At 44.3% G+C, this 23,841-nt stretch overlaps 1 protein-coding gene across 3 annotated transcripts in view; it reads left to right on the forward strand.

The window, feature by feature from the left end:
• dock3 (dedicator of cytokinesis 3) overlaps positions 1 to 23,841 on the forward strand; it is a 115,408-nt gene that overhangs the window by 62,289 nt on the left and 29,278 nt on the right. For all 3 annotated transcript variants that reach the window (XM_069714095.1, XM_069714096.1, XM_069714097.1), the window contains exons 4-7: positions 3,561 to 3,616; positions 7,237 to 7,333; positions 19,953 to 20,101; positions 21,616 to 21,700. In XM_069714095.1, coding sequence (XP_069570196.1) covers positions 3,561 to 3,616; positions 7,237 to 7,333; positions 19,953 to 20,101; positions 21,616 to 21,700 — 387 coding nt within the window. The remainder of the gene's footprint in view (positions 1 to 3,560; positions 3,617 to 7,236; positions 7,334 to 19,952; positions 20,102 to 21,615; positions 21,701 to 23,841) is intronic.

Genomic DNA, 23,841 nt, shown 5'->3' on the forward strand with positions numbered 1-23,841 from the left:
CGAGGTCACGGCGCCAGCTTACCCAGAATGCAACGCTCCTTCACTCCCTCCATTCAGCAGGAATATCTCGTGTTGTGGAAGCAGGTGAGACTCCCGGAGGATGTGGAAGGAGACCGTGACTCCTCCGACTGACCAGGAACCACTTCCCTCTTGTTTTCCGATCAGAGGTGAAAACTGTCTGAACTTTGAGAGTTCGATGGACCGACCGAACCGCTTTCAAACTTTCTGCCGTCTAAAAACGTCTAAATAACGAGGCGGCAGTCACTCCAACCTTTTCAAACACTTGACCTTCGCTACGGTTACGCAGGAGCAGCATTTAATATATATCGGCGCCACCTGTAGGAAGAAAGAAATCACTGTTTCTACTTCAGTATGATAGTCTGCATGTGAGGCGTTTAGGGAACATCTGTAAATTGTAGCATCTAGAGTAGCCAGCATCTGAGGCGTTTAAGTGACATATGTAAATTGTAGTTAGCAATTGTCTAAATGTGAGGTGTTCAGGGAATATCTATGAATTTAAGATCTATTCACCAACCGTCGTGATGTCGTGATGTGATGTCATGATGTCGTGATGTCGTGATGTCGTGATGTCGTGATGTCATGATGTCGTGATGTGATGTCATGATGTCGTGATGTTGTGATGTCGTGATGTCATGATGTCGTGATGTGATGTCGTGATGTCATGATGTCGTGATGTCATGATGTCGTGATGTTGTGATGTCATGATGTCATCACTGTTAGAAACCGCCGCGTGAAATCATAGAGCGGAGAGATGATGCTGAACGGAGCCGAACAATCGCTCCTCTTGTTTGAAACGGAGCTCATCAGAGGAACAGAATCTGTTGGGGTGAGAGAGATTAACTCCTGGAGGACAATGGAGGGACGAAACCGAAGCCGCGCTGCTGCAACACAAAGACAGATAATGCCGAGCTCATCGGCAGGTGAGACGAGAAGGAAACAAAAGACGGTGTAATTACCGCTCGGCTGCCGACCGGGAACCCAAAAACAAAAAGAGAGAACCCGTCTTGGAAAGAGTAAAAAGTCCTCAGCGGAACAGATGAATCCGAGAAGGAGTTTTTCCAGCCGTGTAAAAACATTCCCTGCGAGCGTTGGATGATCTCCTACCTGCCTCCCACCGAGGCCGGCGGGTCGCCGGGAGACGAGCGCTGAACGACCTACAAAAGATGAAAGCGACACATTAAAGCTCCGACGCGATCCGCTAATGTTCTCGTCTCCGACCTGAACTCTGACTCCGTGTTTGACGGCAGCGCTTCAGTCTCGATCTGGACGTGTTTAAAGTGGGTTTTTAATATAATGTGGATTTAACTCGCTGCCCACCGCTTTCATAAGTAGGGATCAGAAAAAGCTCTTTCACTTCTCGCTGCGCCGAAACTTTCTGTTAACGACCGTCTTCAGTATCTTTAGTTCGAACTCTGCAGCTCTTAAATCCTCCAGCTGTCTGATACAAGAAACATGAACACTGAGACACTTGAATATCTCAGCTGTTGAGTTTTTCTCATTTTTTTAAAATTGTATTTGTTCAATAATTCACACCTCAAGTTAAGAAGTTTTTTTTATCCCGTCAGATGAATGTTTTAAAAGTGTCGTATAAGTCTGACGTGTCGGGAGGATTTATGACTAATTATGGTGTAAATCAGAAGTGTGAAGATTTCTTCCTGGAAAAAGATGAATGCTCTCTAAAACTTTGTACAGAAACATGATTTAAAAGGTTTGAGGAGGAGGAAGAGGAGGAGGAGGAAGGTCCGGGCCGTTGTGTCGTGAAGGTTGGAGAAGTCAGACTCTGCATTAAGACAGATGGACTGAACGTTGAATAATTTACAGGCTGTGAACAGAAAGTCGTCATTAAACCTTCTCTGACTTCTTTAAAGCATGAAGGACTGAAACGGAGAATCAGTCTCTGATCTCTGCATCCAAACTCCACAATATCTGACTTTGTTTGATCGTTTGTGCCCAAAGACTCTTTTATTAAGTTAGAAAACGGCAGCAAAGACTTTTAAAGACGCATTTTAGTGAATATCTGACTTCAGTTTGTCTTCACACTCAAACATCGTCCTTTCCGACTGAACCGTCGTCTTCCAGCCTCCATCAGCTGACGTCGGAGGTGTTGTTGTGTGTTTGCAGGCTGAAAATAGAACAGGAACGTGTTCGGAGAATTTCTTCACATTTAGCACAAACATTCACTCGGACTAAATCGGTGTCGTGCAGCCGGAGCGCCCCGATAAAGACGCTTTGTTTTTCTCCAAGTGAGGAAATAAAATGTCCACAGTTCTCTTGATCAAGTTCAAATTAAGTGCTTGAAGGTTAAATCATCTCTAAAGTTGTGATGTGTCCTTTAAAAGAGCCCAAAAAACAAATGCAAAGGTCACAGTTGTCATATTGAACTTTTAAGGTGGATGGATTGAAGCCTCCTTTTGATCCGCTCCCATTTGCCCTGTTAAAGTCAATGCAGTTACGGTTCAATACAAACTCATCACTTCCTGTACTGATTTCAAATTAAAAGCCCCGTGGTGTTTCAGCAGAACTCTGATCAGAAGGAGGACGTTTATCTCACGACACCATGATGGAAAACATTTACTCACTTTTGTGTTTCAGGAGAGAACTTGATGCTTTTTCAATGGGAGTCTGTTGGAGCCAGCCCCTACTGGCCCTCAGTGGTATTACACTTTAAGGCACTTCTGCACTGCCCTCTAACGTTCAGTCTATTGTCCGGGCAGACGTGGAGTTTGAAAGTCGCTGTTTTAAAAAGAAAGAAGGATAAATCACTGTAATCACACTGATGTGAACTTGCTGAAATTTATAATGAGGCATCACATTAGTTCCCTCATTTAAACAGTCAGTGAGACGGGAGCACTTAAGAATCCCTCCGTCCATTATCTCCACCCGCCTCCTCCTGCGGAGGGTCACCGGGTGCACTAATGCAACCTTAAATCTTATCCATGAAATCCATGAAATGAAACGTGTCAGATCCGTGTTATTTTTCACACAGAAGCTCGTCTGTTTTCTCCAGCTGATAGAAGATGCTGTTGTTTGCGTACAGAAACACATTCACACACAGATTTGGACAACAGAGCCGCTGCGACTCGGCCTGTTGAGGTGGATAATGAAGCCTTATTGTTTGTTTGCAGGGATTTGTCTCCTGGACAAACAATGCTTTGCTGTGTGTACGCAGTAAATATCTGCTGGGAGAGAGAAATGTGTGTAATTATGTGTTTGTGTTATAATCATCCATCAGACAGCGTGTGCATCCCTCAGCCTCCAGAAACACGCCGTTATCGCTGGCTTCTTCTGTGGTTATATTATAGAATATCGGAATATTTGGGAATTCTGTTTGCATCTTTAAATATTAGTTTCCATTTATTTAAATGATATTTTCCATATTTTTTTATCCTGTTATTTCCTGTATTGTCTGAGTGGTTTTATCCTCTTTATGTTTGTTGACAAGCGGCAACACAGTTGTTGTTGTTTTTCTCCAGTTCGTCCTCGTCTCTGCAGATTTTAATGATCCGTGTTTACAGTTGTTTCCTGTCTCTGTGTTTCAGGGAGTTTTTCCTGCCAGCTACATTCACCTGAAGAAAGCCATCGTCACCAACCGAGGGTGAGTTCATAAACCTCCAGCTGTCTGCACACGTCACCTCGGCTTTAAACCGGCTTCACGCTTCCGTCGGAGCGCTTTGTTGCACGAAATTCATAAAAAACATCGATTTATTCTCCATCTTTTCTTTTTTTTTACCCCAACTTCTCCTTTTTTTAAAATTTATAAATAACATTTCCCATCTTGCATTCAGCTGTTTGTTTGTAACACTGATAGAAAAGACTGAAGGCCGTCACAGCTGAGAGGGAAATCACTTCATTATCTGTGTGCTGTGATAAAGTCAGCTGAAATGAACGACTTCACACTTCGGGTCTCTTTTTCCTGCCGTCACTCAGATCTTTCGTTTTCTGGCTTTTTGAAAGAATCAAAATCAATTTCCGAAGTTTTCCAAACTTGGTGTTTTAGATCAAAGTGAGGGTTGTTGAATTTGTCTGAGCAGCACAGAGGTGACTGTTTTTCTTCATTATAGGTCATTAATGTCGGGGGTCCGTTGTTTTGAGCCTCTTCTCTCTACATAAAGCACGAACTTCCTCTTTTCTGATTCCTTCCCACTTCAAGAGAACATAATATTTGAATACATTTGCATAATGACTGGAAAAGTTGTTTTTTTAACTTCAGATTAATCAGATTTTCAAAGCGCGTCTCGATTTGCATAAAAGTTTTTTTTATTTAAAAGCAGGGAGAGTAAAATAATTGGAATTAGTGGATCCTGTACTGTTTCAACTGGGCCTCTGGGTGGGGAGGGGGTGTCTACTGCATGATGACAGAGACACACAAGAGACACACTGGACAAACACACAGGTGCAGATATGAGAACAGGAAATCACATTTACGTCTCCGGTCCGTCCTCCAGAAGCTTCCTGACAGAAAGAGGAAACGTTTCAGTGAGAGTCGTCACCTGGTGTCAGTTTGATTCTGTTTTATTGTGTCTTATTGTGTTTTATTGTGTTTTATTGTGTTTTATTGTTTTATTGTGTCTTATTGTGTTTTATTGTGTTTTATTGTGTTTTATTGTTTTATTGTGTTTTATTGTGTCTTATTGTGTTTTATTCTGTCTTATTGTGTTTTATTGTTTTATTGTGTTTTATTGTGTTTTATTGTGTCTTATTGTGTCTTATTGTGTTTTATTCTGTCTTATTGTGTTTTATTGTTTTTTATTGTGTTTTATTGTGTTTTATTGTGTCTTATTGTGTCTTATTGTGTTTTATTGTGTTTTATTGTGTCTTATTGTGTTTTATTGTGTCTTATTCTGCTGCTGCAGGCAGACGTCCCTCCAGCATCTCGTAGAGGTCTTCGTGATCCAAAATGTTTGATTTTGCTGCAGATTTTCTAAAGAAATGTGCGATGTGATTTGCAGTTTTAAGTGCGGGAAAATTACAGAAATGAGGGGAAAAAAATCCCTTCCTGTGATAATGCTGCACATCTCAGAGATATGGGACTTCTTTTCTGCGTTGATCTTGTGATATAGAAAACAAAGTGCTCCATCTGCTGTCAGGTTTCAGGTCTAGATGGGCGGGGCTTAGTGACCTCGGGTGTCGATGTTCAGCGTCTGTTTTGACTGCATGTGGTTCGTTGCTGAGGAAATTGTGGACTCAGATAGAGATTAGATCCATTTAAATATCAGGATTTGATGCAATATTTCATTCAGTGACTGGAAAAAGTTCAAAGATCCTGCTGACGGCTGGACGGTTTCTGAAACAGAGACAGAATTATTAAAGGCTTTTAAAGTTTTAGACATTTAGGGAACCAAACGACAAAAAATAATTCACTCTCTTCTTCCCATGAGAGTTTAAAGAGAGACAGAAAGTTTGTTTAAGGATAAAATGTTTGTAAAGAGAACAACAGATATACGAAGAGACGACTGGAGGACAGATGGAGGACGGAGACAGAAGATTTAGGCGCTTTGAGACGATCTGAGCAAATATGGACACAAAAAGAAGAAAAACTAGAGGAGACGGAGGTGAAAGAAAGAAGGATAAATCAGGAGGTGGAGAGGAGGGAAAGAAAAGGAGGAGATGGAATAGAAGAGGAAACCAAAATGTGACAGAACAGGGAGGAAAAACTGGAGGAGGGAAGTGAAAGAGGAACAGGAGGAGGATGAGGAGGGAATGAAGGAGGGGAGAGATTAGATGGAGTGAAAAGTAGAACAGAGGAGGAGAGGAGAAGAGGAGAAGAGAGGAGGAGGAGAAGAGGAGGAGAGGAGGAGAAGAGGAGGAGGGGAGGAGAAGTCGCCTGAGATACAAGTGTAACTAATGTGGGTGAAATCAGCCGCCAGCAACGGCTCAGCTGGGAGAGCAGCTCATCTGGCACACTGGCTCTTATTAATTAATCAGTTATGAGATGGGGGGGGGGGGGGGCAAACGTGAGAGTACAAACGGAGCGACAGGAGATGAAAGGTGGTGCGGGGGTGAGACGGAGGATAAAGAGGGAGACGTAGTATTCCTGACTGCAGGGCAGAGACGCTGACTCAGCGCTCAGCTGCAGAGAAGAACTCCCTGACGAACGTCATGGAGACGGGAGGCGGGAAATAAAAGGAGGAGCTTAACGTCATGGAGACGGGAGGCGGGAAATAAAAGGAGGAGCTTAACGTCATGGAGACGGGAGGCGGGAAATAAAAGGAGGAGCTTAACGTCATGGAGACGCGAGGCGGGAAATAAAAGGAGGAGCTTAACGTCATGGAGACGGGAGGCGGGATAAAAGGAACGTCATGGAGACGGGAGGCGGGAAATAAAAGGAGGAGCTTAACGTCATGGAGACGGGAGGCGGGAAATAAAAGGAGGAGCTTAACGTCATGGAGACGCGAGGCGGGAAATAAAAGGAGGAGCTTAACGTCATGGAGACGGGAGGCGGGAAATAAAAGGAGGAGCTTAACGTCATGGAGACGGGAGGCGGGAAATAAAAGGAGGAGCTTAACGTCATGGAGACGCGAGGCGGGAAATAAAAGGAGCTTACGGAGGTTTTTAAACTCAGAGGTTTTTCTCTTCGGCTGGTTTATTAGTTTATTCAGTTTAAAATCAGGAGGACAGTTTACATGTTACTCAGGAGGAGGAGGAGGAGGAGGAGGAGGAGGAGGAGGAGGAGGAGGAGGTGCTGCACGTATACCAACATTTCATTTAAAACACTTTTACTTTCTACTTATTCAAAACAATGTGCTTCATTTTAAAGATTGTTACGAGTGCATCGTGGTCGCGTCCAAACCCTCAACAACTGGAGAAGAGAAATGTAGATATTCACATGGAGATCTGTCACACCAGACATCAGAGAACCGTTCTCTAAACACCGATGTTCTTCAGGGTTCTTCTCTTCTCTGTTCTTTGACTGAAACTCACCGGATGAATTTTACTTTGAAAATCCATCCCATGTTGCTTTTAGTGAGCAGTGAGTGTTTTTCAGCCTCTGGGATGTTTGTGTGGTTCCACATGATGTGAGAGGACCCCGGTGGGTCAACAGGAGGTTCACGGCACCAAACACAACCCGCTGTAACTCGGTACTGTCGGAGCCCGACGGTTCGTAACGCAGCACGAAGGACCAACGAGGTCGACGAGTCCTTCACGTAAACACTTCAAATCACCGGCTGTGAATAAAACCTGTTGTTGTTGTTGTTTTGTTGTTTCTCTGTTCAGACCACATGAGACGGTGGTGCCGCTGGAGGACCCCATCGTTACCGAGGTGACGCTGACGCTGCAGGAATGGGCGTTACTGTGGAAGCAGCTCTACGTGGTGAGCAGCGTCTCCTTACAAGTACAACAGCTCCTTCACGACACGGTTCCTCTGCAGGTTCTCCTCCCGGGTTTCTGTTTGACTTCACGCCGCCGATACTGAAATGACGTAAACGGGTCGAAATAAAACTGCTCGACCTGCGACCTGCTCTTCAGGTGGTATAACGGCGATAGCGTCCTCAAAGTTAGCATGTTGCCAACGATTTAATCCACAAGCTCTCAGTATCGTCTCACTGCCTCCTCCTAAAATCGTCCTTTACATCCCTCGTATGACAGCTGGTCTCCGCTGACCGACTTGTTGTTAGCCTTGTTGTTAGCGTAGCCGCTCTGACTAACTGATGGCATATTTAGTCATCAAAACGGCTCCGAAGCTCCATGAGCAGCTTCAAACTGTCCCGGCTTTCAGTTTATTGGTGGTTTTACATCATACTGCTCAGAACGCAACCAATCAGAGTGCTCGAAAGGCCGCCGGCTTCAAAGACGGTAAAACTGGATTTGAGTCCAGCGATGTGAGAGTCACGTGTTCGTCAGCTGCGATGCTCGGCGGTGCTCTCCGACGGAGCTCGTGGAGGACGAGCTGTTAACCGGTGCTCCGCCTGCAGCTGTCAGCTGATCCGTTCCAGACGGCTTCACCTCCTCCGTCCAGACATCGTTTCTTACCTTCTCAGCCATCTGTCTACTCGCCTTCTTCTTTCTTTTTACTCCTCTTCACTGTCGCAGCATGTGATCCGATTGGAGATCCATCTGCACCTAAATGGACGGTGTGGGGAGGAGGAGGAGGGGGAGGAGGAGGAGGAAGAGGAGGAGGAGGAGGAAGGAGGAGGAGGAGGAGGGGGAGGAGGAAGAGGAGGAGGAGGAAGAAGAGGAAGAGGAGGAGGAAGAGGGGGGGTGAAAGGGGTTGTGTGAGTTACTGTAAATCCGTTTGAAGTCTAAATCTGTCACATCTCTGTTCTGACGGTTTTTCCCGTCACTCATGTGCTGCCAGTCCGTCACTCCTTCGCTTTCATTCCCCGTTAACAGACTTTTGTCTCTGCTCGCTGCCAGAGTTGAAGACATCAAAGACTAAATTGTCACTGTCGGGTTCTGTGTGACAGATTTTCTATTTCCATCCTGACAGACCTCACATTAATGTGTGTGTGTGTGTGTGTGTGTGTGTGTGTGTGTGTGTGTGTGTGTGTGTGTGTGTGTGTGTGTGTGTGTGTGTGTGTGTGTGTGTGTGTGTGTGTGTGTGTGTGTGTGTGTGTGTGTGTGTTGCTGGTGTGTTGTGTCGGTGGATGAAGAGATAGACGGGGACGATAAGCAGCGACTGTCTGTCACGGACACATGTGGAGAGATAGATAATAAAAGCAGTGAGCGGAGGAGATAGAGGGATGAAGATTGAAGGATGCTGACAGAAACAGGGTGATGAACAGATGATGTCGCCGTGGAGACGGATGAACGTTGTGGGACGAAGGTCCGTCGGTGTGAGAGGAGGGTTTTTATCTGTGATAACAAGCAGCTGCCGGTCCGGTCGTAATATAATATGACATAATATAATATGATATTATATAATATCATATATTATATAATGTAATATAATAGTCCCACAAACAACGCGGACTCAAACTATATCTGAACATGCATTGCGATAAGGAACAGTGTGCTTTGTCGTACGGTCTGAACGTAATTCACAAAAAACTCCTCGATAATAAGTGCTGATTCGTGACAAACCTCAGAACCTTCAGAGTCCTGAAGCTCAGACAAACGTTACCGTAGAAACATCGTTGAAAGTTTAAACGAGTCTTCAAACTTTTACTGACTGAAACTGTGTTTTGATATCTGACGTTTTCTTTTAAATTGCGTGTACGAAACGAAACGAAACCCCCGAGTTTAAATCAGTTTCTACATGACCCAAAGACACCATGACGGGTAGAAACATGTCCACTCTGTCTTCTGTCCACTCTGTCTTCTATATACGGATGTCTGCTTCTTCCCTCCGTCTTTCATTCTGCTGTCTCTTATACTGATGTCAAAGCAGATACAGTAGGACTCTGTGTGTGTGTGTGTGTGTGTGTGTGTGTGTGTGTGTGTGTGTGTGTGTGTGTGTGTGTGTGTGTGTGTGTGTGTGTGTGTGTGTGTGTGTGTGTGTGTGTGTGTGTGTGTGTGTGTGTGTGTGTGTGTGTGTGTGTGTGTGTGTGTGTGTGTGTGTGTGTGTGTGTGTGTGTGTGTGTGTGTGTGTGTGTGTGTGTGTGTGGGCAGGATAGATAGATGTGTGAACAGGGAGCATGTGACAAGCAAACAATGATGGCAAGATGTGAGGACGGGGACGAACACAGAGGGACGCATGTCTTCGCTGTGAAATATGCAGACATGTGTGGGTGTGTGTGTTTGCTTGTGTACAGGTCTTTCTACAGTTGTGGGGACCCAAATGTGGGTTAAAAACTACACTCAGGTTGGTTCTTTTGGCTTTAAAGTGCAAATTGAAGGTCACGACTTGGTTTCACTTTTCAGGTTAGAATGAGGTTGAAGTTTGTCTCGACGTCAGACATGAAGACGGCGACAGACACCTGAACCAACACACTAACAAACCACATTTCATCTTCCAAAATGATATAAAATGACAGAGGAGACAGAAAACAGTGAATCCAAAGAGAAAGAAAGATCTGAAGTTTAATTGGAGGCTGAAAGAATCCAAAAAGATTAAACAAGAAAGAAGAATTGTCGAATTGTCATCCTTCAGTGTTTCACAGCTTCCATTAAAAAACATGAGTGAAAATCAATCAGAAGAAAATAACCGCAGATGCTTTTTTATGCACTTTGCTGCGATGTCGCATCCAAAGAAAAGAAAAGAAAAACACACTTAAATATGGATGATGGAGAGAAGTGGAAGAAGCTGTTAGTTGATTGCTGGTTCTGGGCTTTAATGGGGACTTCCTCCCGTTCGGCTGCCAGACTCTGATGTCTGCAGATAATTGGACGGTCGGCGGGTCGATTCAGGACAGTCGGACGACGGACGGCAGCTCGTAGTAGTAACTTCAGACTGTGTGTGGGTGTGTGTGAATGTCTGTGGAGACAGACGTTATATGAGTGTTCAGACCCGGACTGACCGTCAGGAAAACCCAGTCTGGGAGGATTCCAGGTCAACTTCCCGCCTCGGAGCGCGTGATCACGCTGCAAACACAAAGGAGGCTGTTAACTCGTGAAATCTGCCACTTTCAAGCAAAAATAAAATCTGTCTGAGGTAAGAAAATGTTTCGTTTCAACGGCACTTTAAATAGTAAAGTCTTTACAAGTTTATATAAAAGGAACCCAACAATTCAACATTTACCAGGAGGGAGGAAAGCTTCCTACAATAGGACAGAAAAACTCCCTTTGAACAGGAAGAAATGTCCAACAGATGGAAGGAAAACTCACTTAATACACTTATTAAATCCTTCATAAAAAGAGAAGTGTTTGATTTGAGCTGTGATGGATGTGTGACATCATTGCTGATGGTCTGAGACTGTCAGTGTGACTGGATGTCCTCACAGCCTGACCTCCCCGTCCCCCCCGTCCTCCCCCCTCCCTCCCTGCAGCCCTGCATTGTCTTTACTTTATCCAGTTTGATTGACAGCTCTGTCGTACAGCTCGGTGTGAAAACATCACCTCTGGTTTGTGGCCTCTGACGTGCATCTCTGCATGTTTGTTACGTGTGATACAAAAAAAAAAAAAAGAAGTTTGCCCACAACCTCCCATCATCACTCTAATCAGAGAGCTGGTGTTGAAGCAGACAACCAATCACGTGGCTCATCAAACTGTCGGTTGTCATGAAGCGGTGATGACAGCCGGCATGTCAGAGTGATGCAGGTAGCGGCCGTAAAGAGGAGGAACGGAGGAGGACGGTTGAAAGGAGGAAATACACGTTAAAAATGATTTGAAAAGAGTTCAATAGTTTTATTTCCTGGTGACTCTGCAGTTAGCCGGATTTTAATTAACAGTAGCTTTGAATTCCTGCAAATCTGAAGCCAGGTGAAGCCAAGTGAAAGTGAAGCCAAGTGAAGCCAAGTGAAGGCAGGTGAAGCCAGGTGAAGGCAGGTGAGGGCAGGTGAAGCCAGGTGAAGCCAGGTGAAGCCAGGTGAAGCCAAGTGAAGCCAAGTGAAGGCAGGTGAAGGCAGGTGAAGGCAGGTGAGGGCAGGTGAAGCCAGGTGAAGCCAGGTGAAGCCAGGTGAAGGCAGGTGAAGCCAGGTGAAGCCAGGTGAAGCCAGGTGAAGGCAGGTGAAGCCAGGTGAAGCCAGGTGAAGGCAGGTGAAGGCAGGTGAAGGCAGGTGAAGGCAGGTGAAGCCAGGTGAAGCCAGGTGAAGGCAGGTGAAGGCAGGTGAAGCCAGGTGAAGCCAGGTGAAGCCAGGTGAAGGCAGGTGAAGCCAGGTGAAGCCAGGTGAAGCCAGGTGAAGGCAGGTGAAGGCAGGTGAAGCAGGTGAAGCCAGGTGAAGGCAGGTGAAGCCAGGTGAAGGCAGGTGAAGCCAGGTGAAGCCAGGTGAAGGCAGGTGAAGCCAGGTGAAGCCCCGCGGTGCTGCTGCCTCTGACTCCGTCTCTCTCCTTCTTTGTATGAAGTCTTCTCTCCTATTTCTGTCCTCCACAAACACAATCATCATTTCACCGGGAGGCGCTCTGTGGGCAGCGGCCGCCGGATACAAGTCTTCCTCTTCATCATGGTGGACGTCACCATCTTTGAGTACACACTGTATCTGTGGAGCTGCAGACCGGACGGGGGTGGGGAGGAGGGGGATGAAGAACGATGAGGAGGAGATGCAGACTGGGAGCGGGGAGGAGGAGGAGGAGGAGGAGGAGGAGGAGGAGGAGGAAGAGTTAGGCGGAGGTAGAGGTGCATCTGAAGTCGTGCGGTTTTCTTTCGGTTCGGATCGCTGCTCAGTTTAAACAAAACGGGAAGACGAAGACGACCCGAGACGATTCAGCGTCCTGTCGCAGCTGTGAGTAGAAATAATCATCCACATGTGGCAGCAGGTGTGTGTGTGTGTGTGTGTGTGTGTGTGTGTGTGTGTGTGTGTGTGTGTGTGTGTGTGTGTGTGTGTGTGTGTGTGTGTGTGTGTGTGTGTGTGTGTGTCGAGGATCTATAGTCTTTCAGTAAGTGCAGCGCCGTGGTGACTCACCCGTCGTTGTCATGGCAACGAGGCCCCTTGTTAGCGCGCAGTTTTTTGTTTTTGTTTTTTTATTATTGCATCAGTGGAAAGTGTATAAAAAATATATTTATATATTTATTAATGTCTGTTTTATGTTGCATCACCTCGTGCTGTGATGAAACAGGATGTTGTGTCATTTTTGGGACTTTAGTTAAACGGTCTGTTTCTGTGACAGTTCGTCTTATTTACTGGCTCCTCTGCTGCTTGTTGACTCTGAACCTCGTCCCGGACCGGCCGAGCGGCTTTCCAAAGCTTTCTTGGCCGTCAGTTCTCCGGCGTCAGGAAGCATTTGCTAATTCACCTCCCGGACGCCGTGACCTCTGACCTCCGTCGGAGGGCGATGTCAGCGCTGTGAGGGAAGCTCGTCCTTCCAGAGTGTCTGTTTCCGCTCTGCTGGGCTGGACGAGGCGTTGCCCATCCAAAGTGTGCGCTCATGCAGAACTCAGTACAAATGTGTGTTTTTACACGTTAATGATATGAAGAAATGTCCTTCCAAAACCTCCGGTCCTTGATTTCAGTGCAGACACAAAAAAAACACCACATTTGCGTGAATCAACTTATAAGACGGCCATAAAATATGAAACCCGGTATCACGGCAAAGCGTGAAATAGACACGCCTGTTCTCTACAGCAAAACGTGAGATAGCCACACTGTGGGCTGTCGAGGTGTGAAAGTTGCACGTTTTTGTAACACATGTAAATGTCACGTGACGAAGGATCATGTGACCAAATTACTGCAACAGAGTTATCGAGACCAAGTATAAAAGACACTTTTATTAATTACAGACATTACAAGACATGCGGGGCGACGCGGTCGAATCCAGGTGACGACGTCATTTCTTGGCATGTTTTTGCTAAAATAAAAATGTTCCTGTAAATCACGTGTTTGAAAACATGCAGTAGGTTTTTATTTTTGATCACTACAGGAAAAATGTGTAACTGTCCCGCCTAGACGTCGCCAAGCGTGGCTATCTCATGTTTTGCTCTCGAGGACGAACGTGTCTATTTCACGTTTTGCTGTGATACCCTGCTGCAACATATTATCTACAATATAAATGTTAATTAAACACTCCAGATAGATTAATTAGAATATAATACATCCCATTAAAATTTACTGAATTAGGTATAAAATTAAATCAGTAAATACATTTACGTTTGTAAGCGAGGTGAAATGGATGCTTCTTAAAGACGCTCACTGAGCTCACCTCTCTGATTGGAAGAATGTGTTTCCACAGTTTAGAGGGATGGACAGAAAAATCTGCATCTCTGATGTTCTTGTGGCTTCGCTGTGGAAAGTCCAATAATCCAGGATGTTTGTGAACATGACGAAGAGTCTGCGGTGTGAACTGGACCGAGGTCGTTCTCAGCCTCATAACAGGACTTTAAGATGAAGACAGGAAGTATTTTAAATAAGTCCGAGCTGTTGCAGATCTGAAAAACACCTCGTCACATGTACCTTTAAGAGAAAGTTTCCGTGGTAACCTGCTGGTCGGAGTGTTTTACAGTCGGAGAGGTGGTTGTCCTTCCTGTGTTCCCCTCTAGAAGTACACTCTGCACGACACGAGGTGGCTGGCATCCCCACTATCTCATCCGGCTTCTGGCATCCCTGCTGCTGGGTGTGTGTGTGTGTGTGTGTGTGTGTGTGTGTGTGTGTGTGTGTGTGTGTGTGTGTGTGTGTGTGTGTGTGTGTGTGTGTGTGTGTGTGTGTGTGTGTGTGTGTGTGTGTGTGTGTGTGTGTGTGTGTGCAGCGTTCACACAAGGTCATGAGAGGATTTTGGATGAAGTTTGAACCAAACTAACAAGTACAGGACACACACACACACACACACACACACACACACACACACACACACACACACACACACACACACACACACACACACACACACACACACACACACACACACACACACACACACACACTCTGCATGCTGCGTCTCTCCTGCTTCACCAGTCTCTCCTACATCTGGACCAGCTGCTAGTTTTTAGCTCAGAGTTACAAAAAGAGGTTTATTTGAATTTGCGGATGTTTTTCTGAAGCATCCAGCGTCTCTAAATAATGATTCCACCTGCAGAGCAGCAGCTGCACCTGTCAGTGTTTCCACATAAACACCTTTTAGCCTGCGTGTTTATGATGGAAATAGAAATACGATGACACTTAAATGTCCTGAGTTGATCTCAAAGTTAGATATTAATATATAGCCTGATTTTTATATACGAAGACTGTGAATGTTAATCTGTTACACCAATCACAAAGTAGAAATTGATACGTGCTGTTCATAAAGACATCTTAGAGTTTGTTTACTTTATGTTGTTTACAAATAAATATTTAGCCTCTTTATTTTGTTATTTTTGCTTGGAAGATTTTTTTTGTTCAGTTGTCAAGCGAGTACATTTGAATGATTTTAATACTTTTAATGGACTGAAGTCGGGACTCAGTATCAGCAGATGATCAATATTAGATGATTTCATTGTGACATAAACACAGTAATAAAGATGAACTTTATATTTGGGAGATTCTATATTTTCGCTACATTTTTTCAGGTAAAAACACTTTAACTTTTAAACAGACTCACATCAGGTAGTTTCACATCAAAGCTTCTCTTCAGTCTGTTTGGAAGATTTTCTACTGAAACTTCATTCAGAGTAAAAACCGAAGAATCTCTCAGAAACACGGGACTGAAAAGATGAAAGTAGTCAGACATCTCTCAGAGGAGAGTCTGAACAGGAGAGTTTAAACAGGAGAGTTTAAACAGGAGAGTCTGAACAGGAGAGTCTGAACAGGAGAGTTTAAACAGGAGAGTCTGAACAGGAGAGTTTGAACAGGAGAGTTTGAACAGGAGAGTTTGAACAGGAGAGTCTGAACAGGAGAGTTTGAACAGGAGAGTTTGAACAGGAGAGTTTCAACAGGAGAGTCTGAACAGGGGAGTTTGAACAGGAGAGTTTGAACAGGAGAGTTTGAACAGGAGAGTTTGAACAGGAGAGTCTGAACAGGAGAGTCTGAACAGGAGAGTTTGAACAGGAGAGTCTGAACAGGAGAGTTTGAACAGGAGAGTCTGAACAGGAGAGTCTGAACAGGAGAGTTTGAACAGGAGAGTCTGAACAGGAGAGTTTGAACAGGAGAGTCTGAACAGGAGAGTTTGAACAGGAGAGTTTGAAGAGGAGCCTCTTTGTTTTTCGTCCCCCGGCGGTTCGTCTCAGCGCTGTTGTCTTGGCAGCAGCCGCTCTGCCAGGTGTGAAAGCGAAGCGGCACGTCGTGCTAATGGATCAGAGGTGTCGCCGGCGCCCCTCTGACCCGGGACGCCTCCGAGCGGCAACCTCCCCGAAGTAATCATCGGTTACACATTACAGATCAGCTGATTAAACCTGCAGCCCGACGCTCAGAGCCCGTTAGCGAGCCGAGTTTATGAGGCTGTGTTGCACCAACACACTTCAGCTGAGCATCCTGGAGCTGCAATCATCCTCCCATTCATCACACGGCCGATCATGTGTGAATGATATCAGCTGTAACAGGAGGATCATCCGTGACTCATTATTCTCCACTCGCTGCTTTTTAAAGAGCTGAACTCCAGCTTTGATTCTAGTTCAGCTTCAGCTGGACGAGTTGCTGCCTATTTATTATCCACATTGTTAGATATTTGGATTTATACTGATGATTGTGAGCAGCAAGTCATCTTAACAAAGATAAAACAATAGTTTTCTTTTAGGATTTAATGACTACACTCCCTGAGGTTTTTAATGACTCGCCTGTGTTGAAGAACTAAAGATAAAATACTAAAACAAGACCATTTATAGCTGATTTATATCCCTGCCTTATTGATAATTGAACATTTTAAATCTCCTCCACCCATGACGTCACCTGTTGGTTTTTAAACTCCTGTTTTGAAGCCTCAGAGTTTGGCAGTTTTGGTCGTCGCCATCTTGTTTTTTTTGGTGCCTAAAGTGACCATATTTGGACAACTTGGGGAGGAGTGAGCGGGGGTGAACTTGAGGACACTATGCCCCGCCCACCTTTACCAGAAACTGCACTGCAGGCATGTCAATCAAACCAGACACGTGTTTGACTCCTGATATCTAATCAATGCTGGAAGCTGATCAGCTTTTCAATGGGAGTCTATTGAAGACAGGTTTTGCCCCTAGTGGCCCTCAGTGGAATTACACTTTAAGGCACTTCTGCACTGGCTTCATTTTTTTGGACCCGGAGAATACCAAAAAAATGTATACAGTTTGTGGCCTCAACAAATAAATTCTATTTTTTTTATTTTTTTTTTTTTTTTAATGAACAATGATGAGCTTTTAGCATCTTTCAGCTCTGTGTTTTGGTTTTTACAGATTCATTCATTTACAGATTTTTCCTGCTGCCACATCAACAACAAAAAGATTAAATAACAGATTTTTTTTTTAACTATTTGAAGATGCAGTTGAAACTGCGACATGTTGAACTAGTTTTATATCCTGATCCAACATGAGTTACACCGTCAGACATTCAGCCTCTTGTGAAAACACCTTCCTCTTCGCTCATTTGTCAGGTGTGAAAATGTCTCATGGAACGGAGGTGTTGGAAACGTGCCGTCAGATGTCAGAGCTGTCAGGATGAATAAAATCGTATTAGATATTAATGCCGAGCTGTGACGGTCTCTAACTCCCCCCCCCCCCCCCCCCCGGCCACCCGGAGGCCCACCTTTTGCCCCCGACCCGCCGCTTTACAACCATCTGATGGAGTATTGTGTTGCGGTGGAGGCTGTGTGGGTGTTTGGAGATGTGACGCTGGACCTCTTTCAGTTTGTGGCTTGTCAGAGTGATTAAGATCTTCGTCTCACGTCGGCCAGCGCAGCAATAAAGAGGAAAGTAAATGTTTGATTTAGTCGACAGCAGCGAGAGCTGCAGCTCAGCTGGAAGCTGCCTTGTAAGCTTCAATATCCAGCACTTGTTTTCTTTGTATTTACGGGCTGAAATGTTTCTTTGACTTTGCTGATATGAAACAGAAAATCTACAAACAGCTTCATTATGTTGGATTAGCTGTTTTTTAATGTTGTTGTTTTTTTGACAGCACTGAGGTGGTAAAGATGTGCTAAACGGTGTTCGTGAAGGTGTGATTACAGACATCAGCTGGGGAGGGAGGTGGGGGTGGGGGGGGGGGGGACTAAATCCATAAATAGTCGACAACAAAAGAGGTTTCCTCTTCCACTGTGGCTGGAAACAACAACACCACCACGGTTATCTGGACCTGTGAGATCTCTCTGTGTGTGTGTGTGTGTGTGTGTGTGTGTGTGTGTGTGTGTGTGTGTGTGTGTGTGTGTGTGTGTGTGTGTGTGTGTGTGTGTGTGTGTGTGTGTGTGTGTGTGTGTGGGCAGAGAGGGTCAAAGGTCACCGCACATCTACCCACCGACTGGGACGGCCAGATGTCCCGAATAAATCCAGTTCAATATTACTGCAGCACAAATATGTGTTTTACTGCTCTTGTTATTTAAGGTTGAGCTTTTTTAAACGAGATGAATCTGCAGTTATGGATCATATTCTATCAGATCAGCACGTTTGTGTCGTCTCTTTTCTGTAAGCGCTTCGTATCTCCAAAACGTCAACAAGCTCAGATAAACAAGCAAAACCAAGTGTATTTTAACAAAGTTTATTTATTTTTATTTTCTCAACTCATCTAATACTTCAGTTTATCAGAAAAAAAATATCTGATTTAAAATCACAGAATCTGGAGAGTTCTGCTTTTCACTGGATAGAAAGGGTCTTAAAATCTTAATCTGAAACTGCAGTGAAGTAAAAAGTGTAAAATGTTCCTCTGAGATTTGGTGGAGTGGAAGTAGAAAGTTTAAAGCTGCATAAAATGTAAAATACTAAACATGGAACGCGTCGCTGCAACTTCTCGTTTTTCAGTGTTATTTATTTTGAGTCGTTAAGAGAAGCGATCTGGTTGGTGCATAATTGATAACGATAATTAAAGTGTACTTAAAGAAGACGTGTAAAAGGTTTTAGTCTGAAGATGCTGCTGCATCTTTAATGCTCACGCGCTCTTTCATTCGGACTCAGAGAGCATCACAGAGCGTTAGCTTCTCCCTAAAAGCTAAACTAAACGGATGCTGAGGGGAGCGGCTGTGCGGGACTGCTGCTGTTGCTAAGCAACCGCTGGAAATCCAATAAAAAATAATAAAAATCAACGTGGCTAAAAGTCATAATATTTTTAACCCGGAGCGGAGAGCTGCAGTCGGGATCGCTCGGCTGCGACGGGACGTTACAAACATCTCCGACACCCAGAAACACATCTGCTACCCTGTTATAATATCTTGTACACAGATGTACCGTCATCAATAACTTTGATTATCTGATTTATGGGATGTTTGGTCGCGGTGAGCTGATGAAGGTTTTCGTGCTCGTGGACCGAGACGTGACCGAAGGAGACATAAAGAGCTTCAGCTGAAGTTGTTGTTCTTTTTTACCTCCTGGACATTAAACCCGACTGTCTGCTGCTGAAGGCCTGCAGGGCAAATTAAAGTGCTAATAATAGAGCATGCTGTCAGGGTGTGTGTGTGTGTGTGTGTGTGTGTGTGTGTGTGTGTGTGTGTGTGTGTGTGTGTGTGTGTGTGTGTGTGTGTGTGTGTGTGTGTGTGTGTGTGTGTGCTGCTGAGACTTTTGATGAGTCAGCGAAACACGCCTCCGTTTAAAGACGCTGAATTCCTTCCGGCTCGTTAGACAGAAGTCATTTTCACATGTGCATGAAAAATGTGATTACAGAGCTGCAACTAATGATTACATTCACCATCGATTGTTTTCTCTGATTCATTGTTTGGTTAATAAAGTGCGACCAAAAAAGTTCTGGGAGCTCAAAATCTTGTTTTCCTCGTTAAGTCCGACCTGAAAATAATTTAGTTTAGAGAGAAAAGGTGAAAAAACTCAATCATAGAAAATGGAACCAGTGATTTCTTTTAGGGATTTTTATTTGATAAATAACTTGAGCAGTGAAATTATTATCATGATATTTTTTTTTTTGAAAAGCCTCATTCACATCCCTGTTTGTATGAATAGTTTTGATGGGAAGTATTTAGTATTTTCGTGTTGTTTATTCGTCACGGTGCCACAATAGAAAGTTCTTCAGGAAAAGATCGCTCTTTGGTTGAAACCGGTATGTTGCGTACGTTAAATACGTTACGTACGTTACCTGAAATAAATCCACGTTGACTTTCGCTGAAAGGTTTCGGTGGAAGTCTGATTGATCCATCCAACCACCCCGACCTCCTCCCTCAGACTTCCTCATTCTTCAGACGACATCACATGACTTCCTGTTTGGAGTCAGCGAAGGTGTTAGTTGATATAAAATCTGTGTTTCTCTCCTTCCTGGCTGGTTTACAGTCCAGAAATATAACAGTGAACTCATTCACCTCAGCATCCAATAGAAACACCACAGAGAAGATAATGCGTGAATCTAACGCGTCTGTCCGTCTGTCCGTCTGTCCATCAGAAACACAAAGTGGATCTGTTCTACAAGGTCCGCCACGTGATGATGGAGCTGATCGACCTGAGGAGGCAGCTGCTGTCGGGTCACCTGACGCAGGACCAGAGCCGAGACGTCAAGAGACACATCACCGTCCGACTGGACTGGGGCAACGAGTGAGGAAACACACACACACACACACACACACACACACACACACACACACACACACACACACACACACACACACACACACACACACACACACACACACACACACACACACACACACACACACACACACACACACACACACACACACTCACACATCCAATATCTGTATAAACATGAAGCAAAACATCGAGACATGTAAAGAGGAAAAGATTAAATTCAGATACTTCTATAAATCTGCCTCAGCAGGTTCCCAGAAAGCCGTTTTATACGCTGATATATGTTTTATTGATGCGACGTTTGTTTATGCACAAAAAAATAGCTGAAATATCCGACGCCGCGCCCTCTAAATATGAGCTGAGGACGTCAGATTGGCGCCCCCCGACACCCACGCAGAGCAAATAGAAGTACGGTTTGGAGGCAGGTGGATGAAACCGTATACGAGTGGTTTGAAAAAGACTCACGGGAGCTCGTTGAAAAGGCTGATGGGAGAAAAAAAACACATGAAATGGAGAGAAATTGCCCGGCGGCTTGAGATTGAGTTATTAATACCGGAGGAGCGAGAGGTGGGAGACCCGGTTCTGTTTCTCAGGTTATTTACAGCTGCACTCTGCTGTCAGCGGAGACCAGACCGACGGAGGATCAGGACGACTGTTATTACGCTAATAGAAAGGGAGGTTTTTCAGTTTCTTAGAGGAAACTCAAACAATAATTCAGAAGGAGATGAAAAAGTTTAGAAGCTGCTCCTGTTACGCTCTAACGGAGCAGCAGGAAGCTACAACCTTCATCAGGAAGTATTCAGATCGACGTCATCACTGAGTTATGAACGTTAACGTCACCGCTGGTACGAGAACATCTGTGATTTCACCGCAGACCTGAAACTTGTTTCTGCTTACAGCCGAGTTCCTGAGCCCATGCAGTGATTTCCACTTGAAAATCACGGCTGTTTGAAGCCGTTTTCACACCAAACCAAACAAGATATCAATTATTCAATAAGTTAATCGTCGGTTTTAACCCTCATTTCCTTATAAAAACAAATATAAAGGCGCTGAATCCAGTATTACAACCTGAAGTACTTCTGACCTTCTGCAACCATCAACACAGAAACAGAGACTTTGTTTTTCATTCACACTTTACAAAACGGTTTGTGAGAATATTTTTTATTTTAAGACGAAGGTCACGACTCTGTGGGTGAAAGATGTGGTTGTTGAGATTGAACAGAAAGTAATCCAGAGGAACATTATCCTGGAGGCCACCTCTGAGATGACTTTAATATACTGTGTGTGTGTGTGTGTGTGTGTGTGTGTGTGTGTGTGTGTGTGTGTGTGTGTGTGTGTGTGTGTGTGTGTGTGTGTGTGTGTGTGTGTGTGTGTGTGTGTGTGTGTGTGTGTGAGGGCTTCAGGTGGGTGAATAGCTTTGTGTTTCCTGGATCCATATTGGAAACCTTTTTTGTCTGAAGGTTGAATAAAAACAGAATGAGGTTGTTTCTCTATCCGTGTTTTTCTGTCTCCTCCCGCAGACATCTGGGTCTGGACTTGGTGCCGAGGAAAGAGTTCGAGAGCGTCGACGAGGACCAGATAAGCGTGTCAGATCTTTATAAGATGGTGAGACCTTTATTCAGTTTAACTGTTCACACACTGAGTCAATGACAACCTCAGCAAACACAGTAATCCTGTTAATCTAACAGGAACTACAATCCCGAGTTACATCCCATAATGAGTGCTGTAGAAGAGTTCATGCAAACTAATGCTCAAGAGAGGGAAGACAAAAGTAAATTTAAAATTCTGAAATGCATAATGAATTTGTTAAGTCAGAAATTCAGTTCTGGATTGTGAAATACCTTCGCTAACAAAGTAGCTGTGATGCTAACCAAAGAGCTATCAACATCTGGCTACTTTAAAAAAACGTACTTTTCCTTTATGTAACTTAAAACAGGTTTTTTTTGTTTTTAGTTATTTGTAAATGTTAAATAAGATTCAGTCAGAGATTCCAAAGAATTCAGATTTAAATAATTTGTTTTCGAATCTCATCACAACTTCTTAAATAAATCTGGTTTAACAGCAAATTCAAACAGTTCAGTTTTTCATCTTGTGAACAGCTCATGTTTTACACCGGAATTAAATTATATTAATGATTACTTTCCCCCGTTATTCCCTCTGAGAAATGTGTGTCTGTGACGGCCGGCGGCTCTTCGGTGATTGCAGCTTGGATTTGTGTTGGCTGGAAATAAAACTCGGTCGGAGCTTCGAGTTTCAAATCAGAGTGCAGGTGGGACGCGGAGGTTTGAAAAGCCGGAGGCCTGTGCAGCTGGTGCAGGAACCAGACCAACAGATGTCCTACACAACTCAAGTTTCAGATCAAACTTTGTGGTCCAGAAGGAACAGTGATTGTGAGGTTGGCTGTGTCGCCTGCTGTCTGCTGCTGCTGTCAATCAGACACCTGTTGCTGCCTTCTGATTCGCTCGCTTCTCCCGTTTCATCTTTTCTCTGACGACAACCTGCGAGTCTGATTTCGAAGGTTCAACCTGGAGCACCGAGCAGCAGCGTGTTTCCTCCCTGCTGCTGCCGCTGCTCCGATTTTATTGTAGAAATGCCAAACTGAACGTCCTGATTATGGCGTGATCTCGTCCAATCAGAGGGCAGCAGAGGAGATGAAGAGTCGGGTCTTTCTGTTGGACACCGAACACCTCAGAGGGTCCCGGTCCGAACCACCGTGTAAAACCACAGCTCGCCGGGAGGCTTTTATCAACATTCATCTGAATAATCTGGGCGCTTATTTTTATCTTTTAGCCTTTAAACCATCATATTTTGTAGTTTAGTTTCACAGTTTTCCTCCTGAATGTTTTTTTTTTTTCTCTTTTTCCAGCTGCTCAACTAAAAAGTCTTTGAATGGTTGAGCTGACGGATCTAAACGAGGAGAAATGTCACCGACGTTGTGGCTTTTCTTTCATCTGTTTTTCTTTCATCGTGACTTCAGTGCCGCCACATGTCAGAACTTTGTCACGCGAGGCGCTAATGTCACCGACTAACGGCGTGTTTTCACCATCAGGTGTATATTTAGGTGTAAATGTGACACTTCTTACGTTAAAAAAAAATTGTAGCTTTAAAGTGATTCTTTGTTCTGCGTGTGTTTTGTAATATTGATGGATATTCGTTGGTTCAACCGGCATCAGATTCATAAGAATAAGTGGATGTAATTAGTGAGCTGCTGCTGAGACGTGTTCACGCTCTCAGTTAGACTTCAACTTCTGAGTCTTACATCAGTCCTGCTTTAAATAGCTGAGCTACACCAGTCAGACACCGTCGTCGTGGTGATTCCCCTTTGTCCTGTTGCCTAGAGACCGATCTGGAGACGGGATGAGAGACGGGGAGGTGAAGTGTTTAAGTTATAGATGGAAAACAGAAACGGTCCAAAGACGCAGCGAGTGTTCAGTTACAGTAAATATATTTTTCAGAGCGGATTGTTTTCTTTACAGGAGATAAAAACAACAAACAAACAACAAACAAACAAAAGCAGGTTCAATAGACGAGAGGCAGACGTGAAATTATGATCATGAAATGATTTATTCTCCTCAATCATGGAAATGAAATGTTTTTCTGTTCACTGATCGGTGATGAATTTGAAAAAGATCCGTAAAGATTCAGCAGGCGGAAAATACAAACAACAAGAACACAAAGTAAACAACAGGAAACTTTCCCAAACAATCATTTTGAAGAAGAGAGTAAATATAAACCAACTGTCACAC

The sequence above is a fragment of the Brachyistius frenatus genome, unplaced genomic scaffold (assembly GCF_029030835.1).
Source record: "Brachyistius frenatus isolate BFR_SWC_R1_liver_20210118 unplaced genomic scaffold, ASM2903083v1 Contig_126, whole genome shotgun sequence".
NCBI lineage: Eukaryota > Metazoa > Chordata > Actinopteri > Embiotocidae > Brachyistius > Brachyistius frenatus.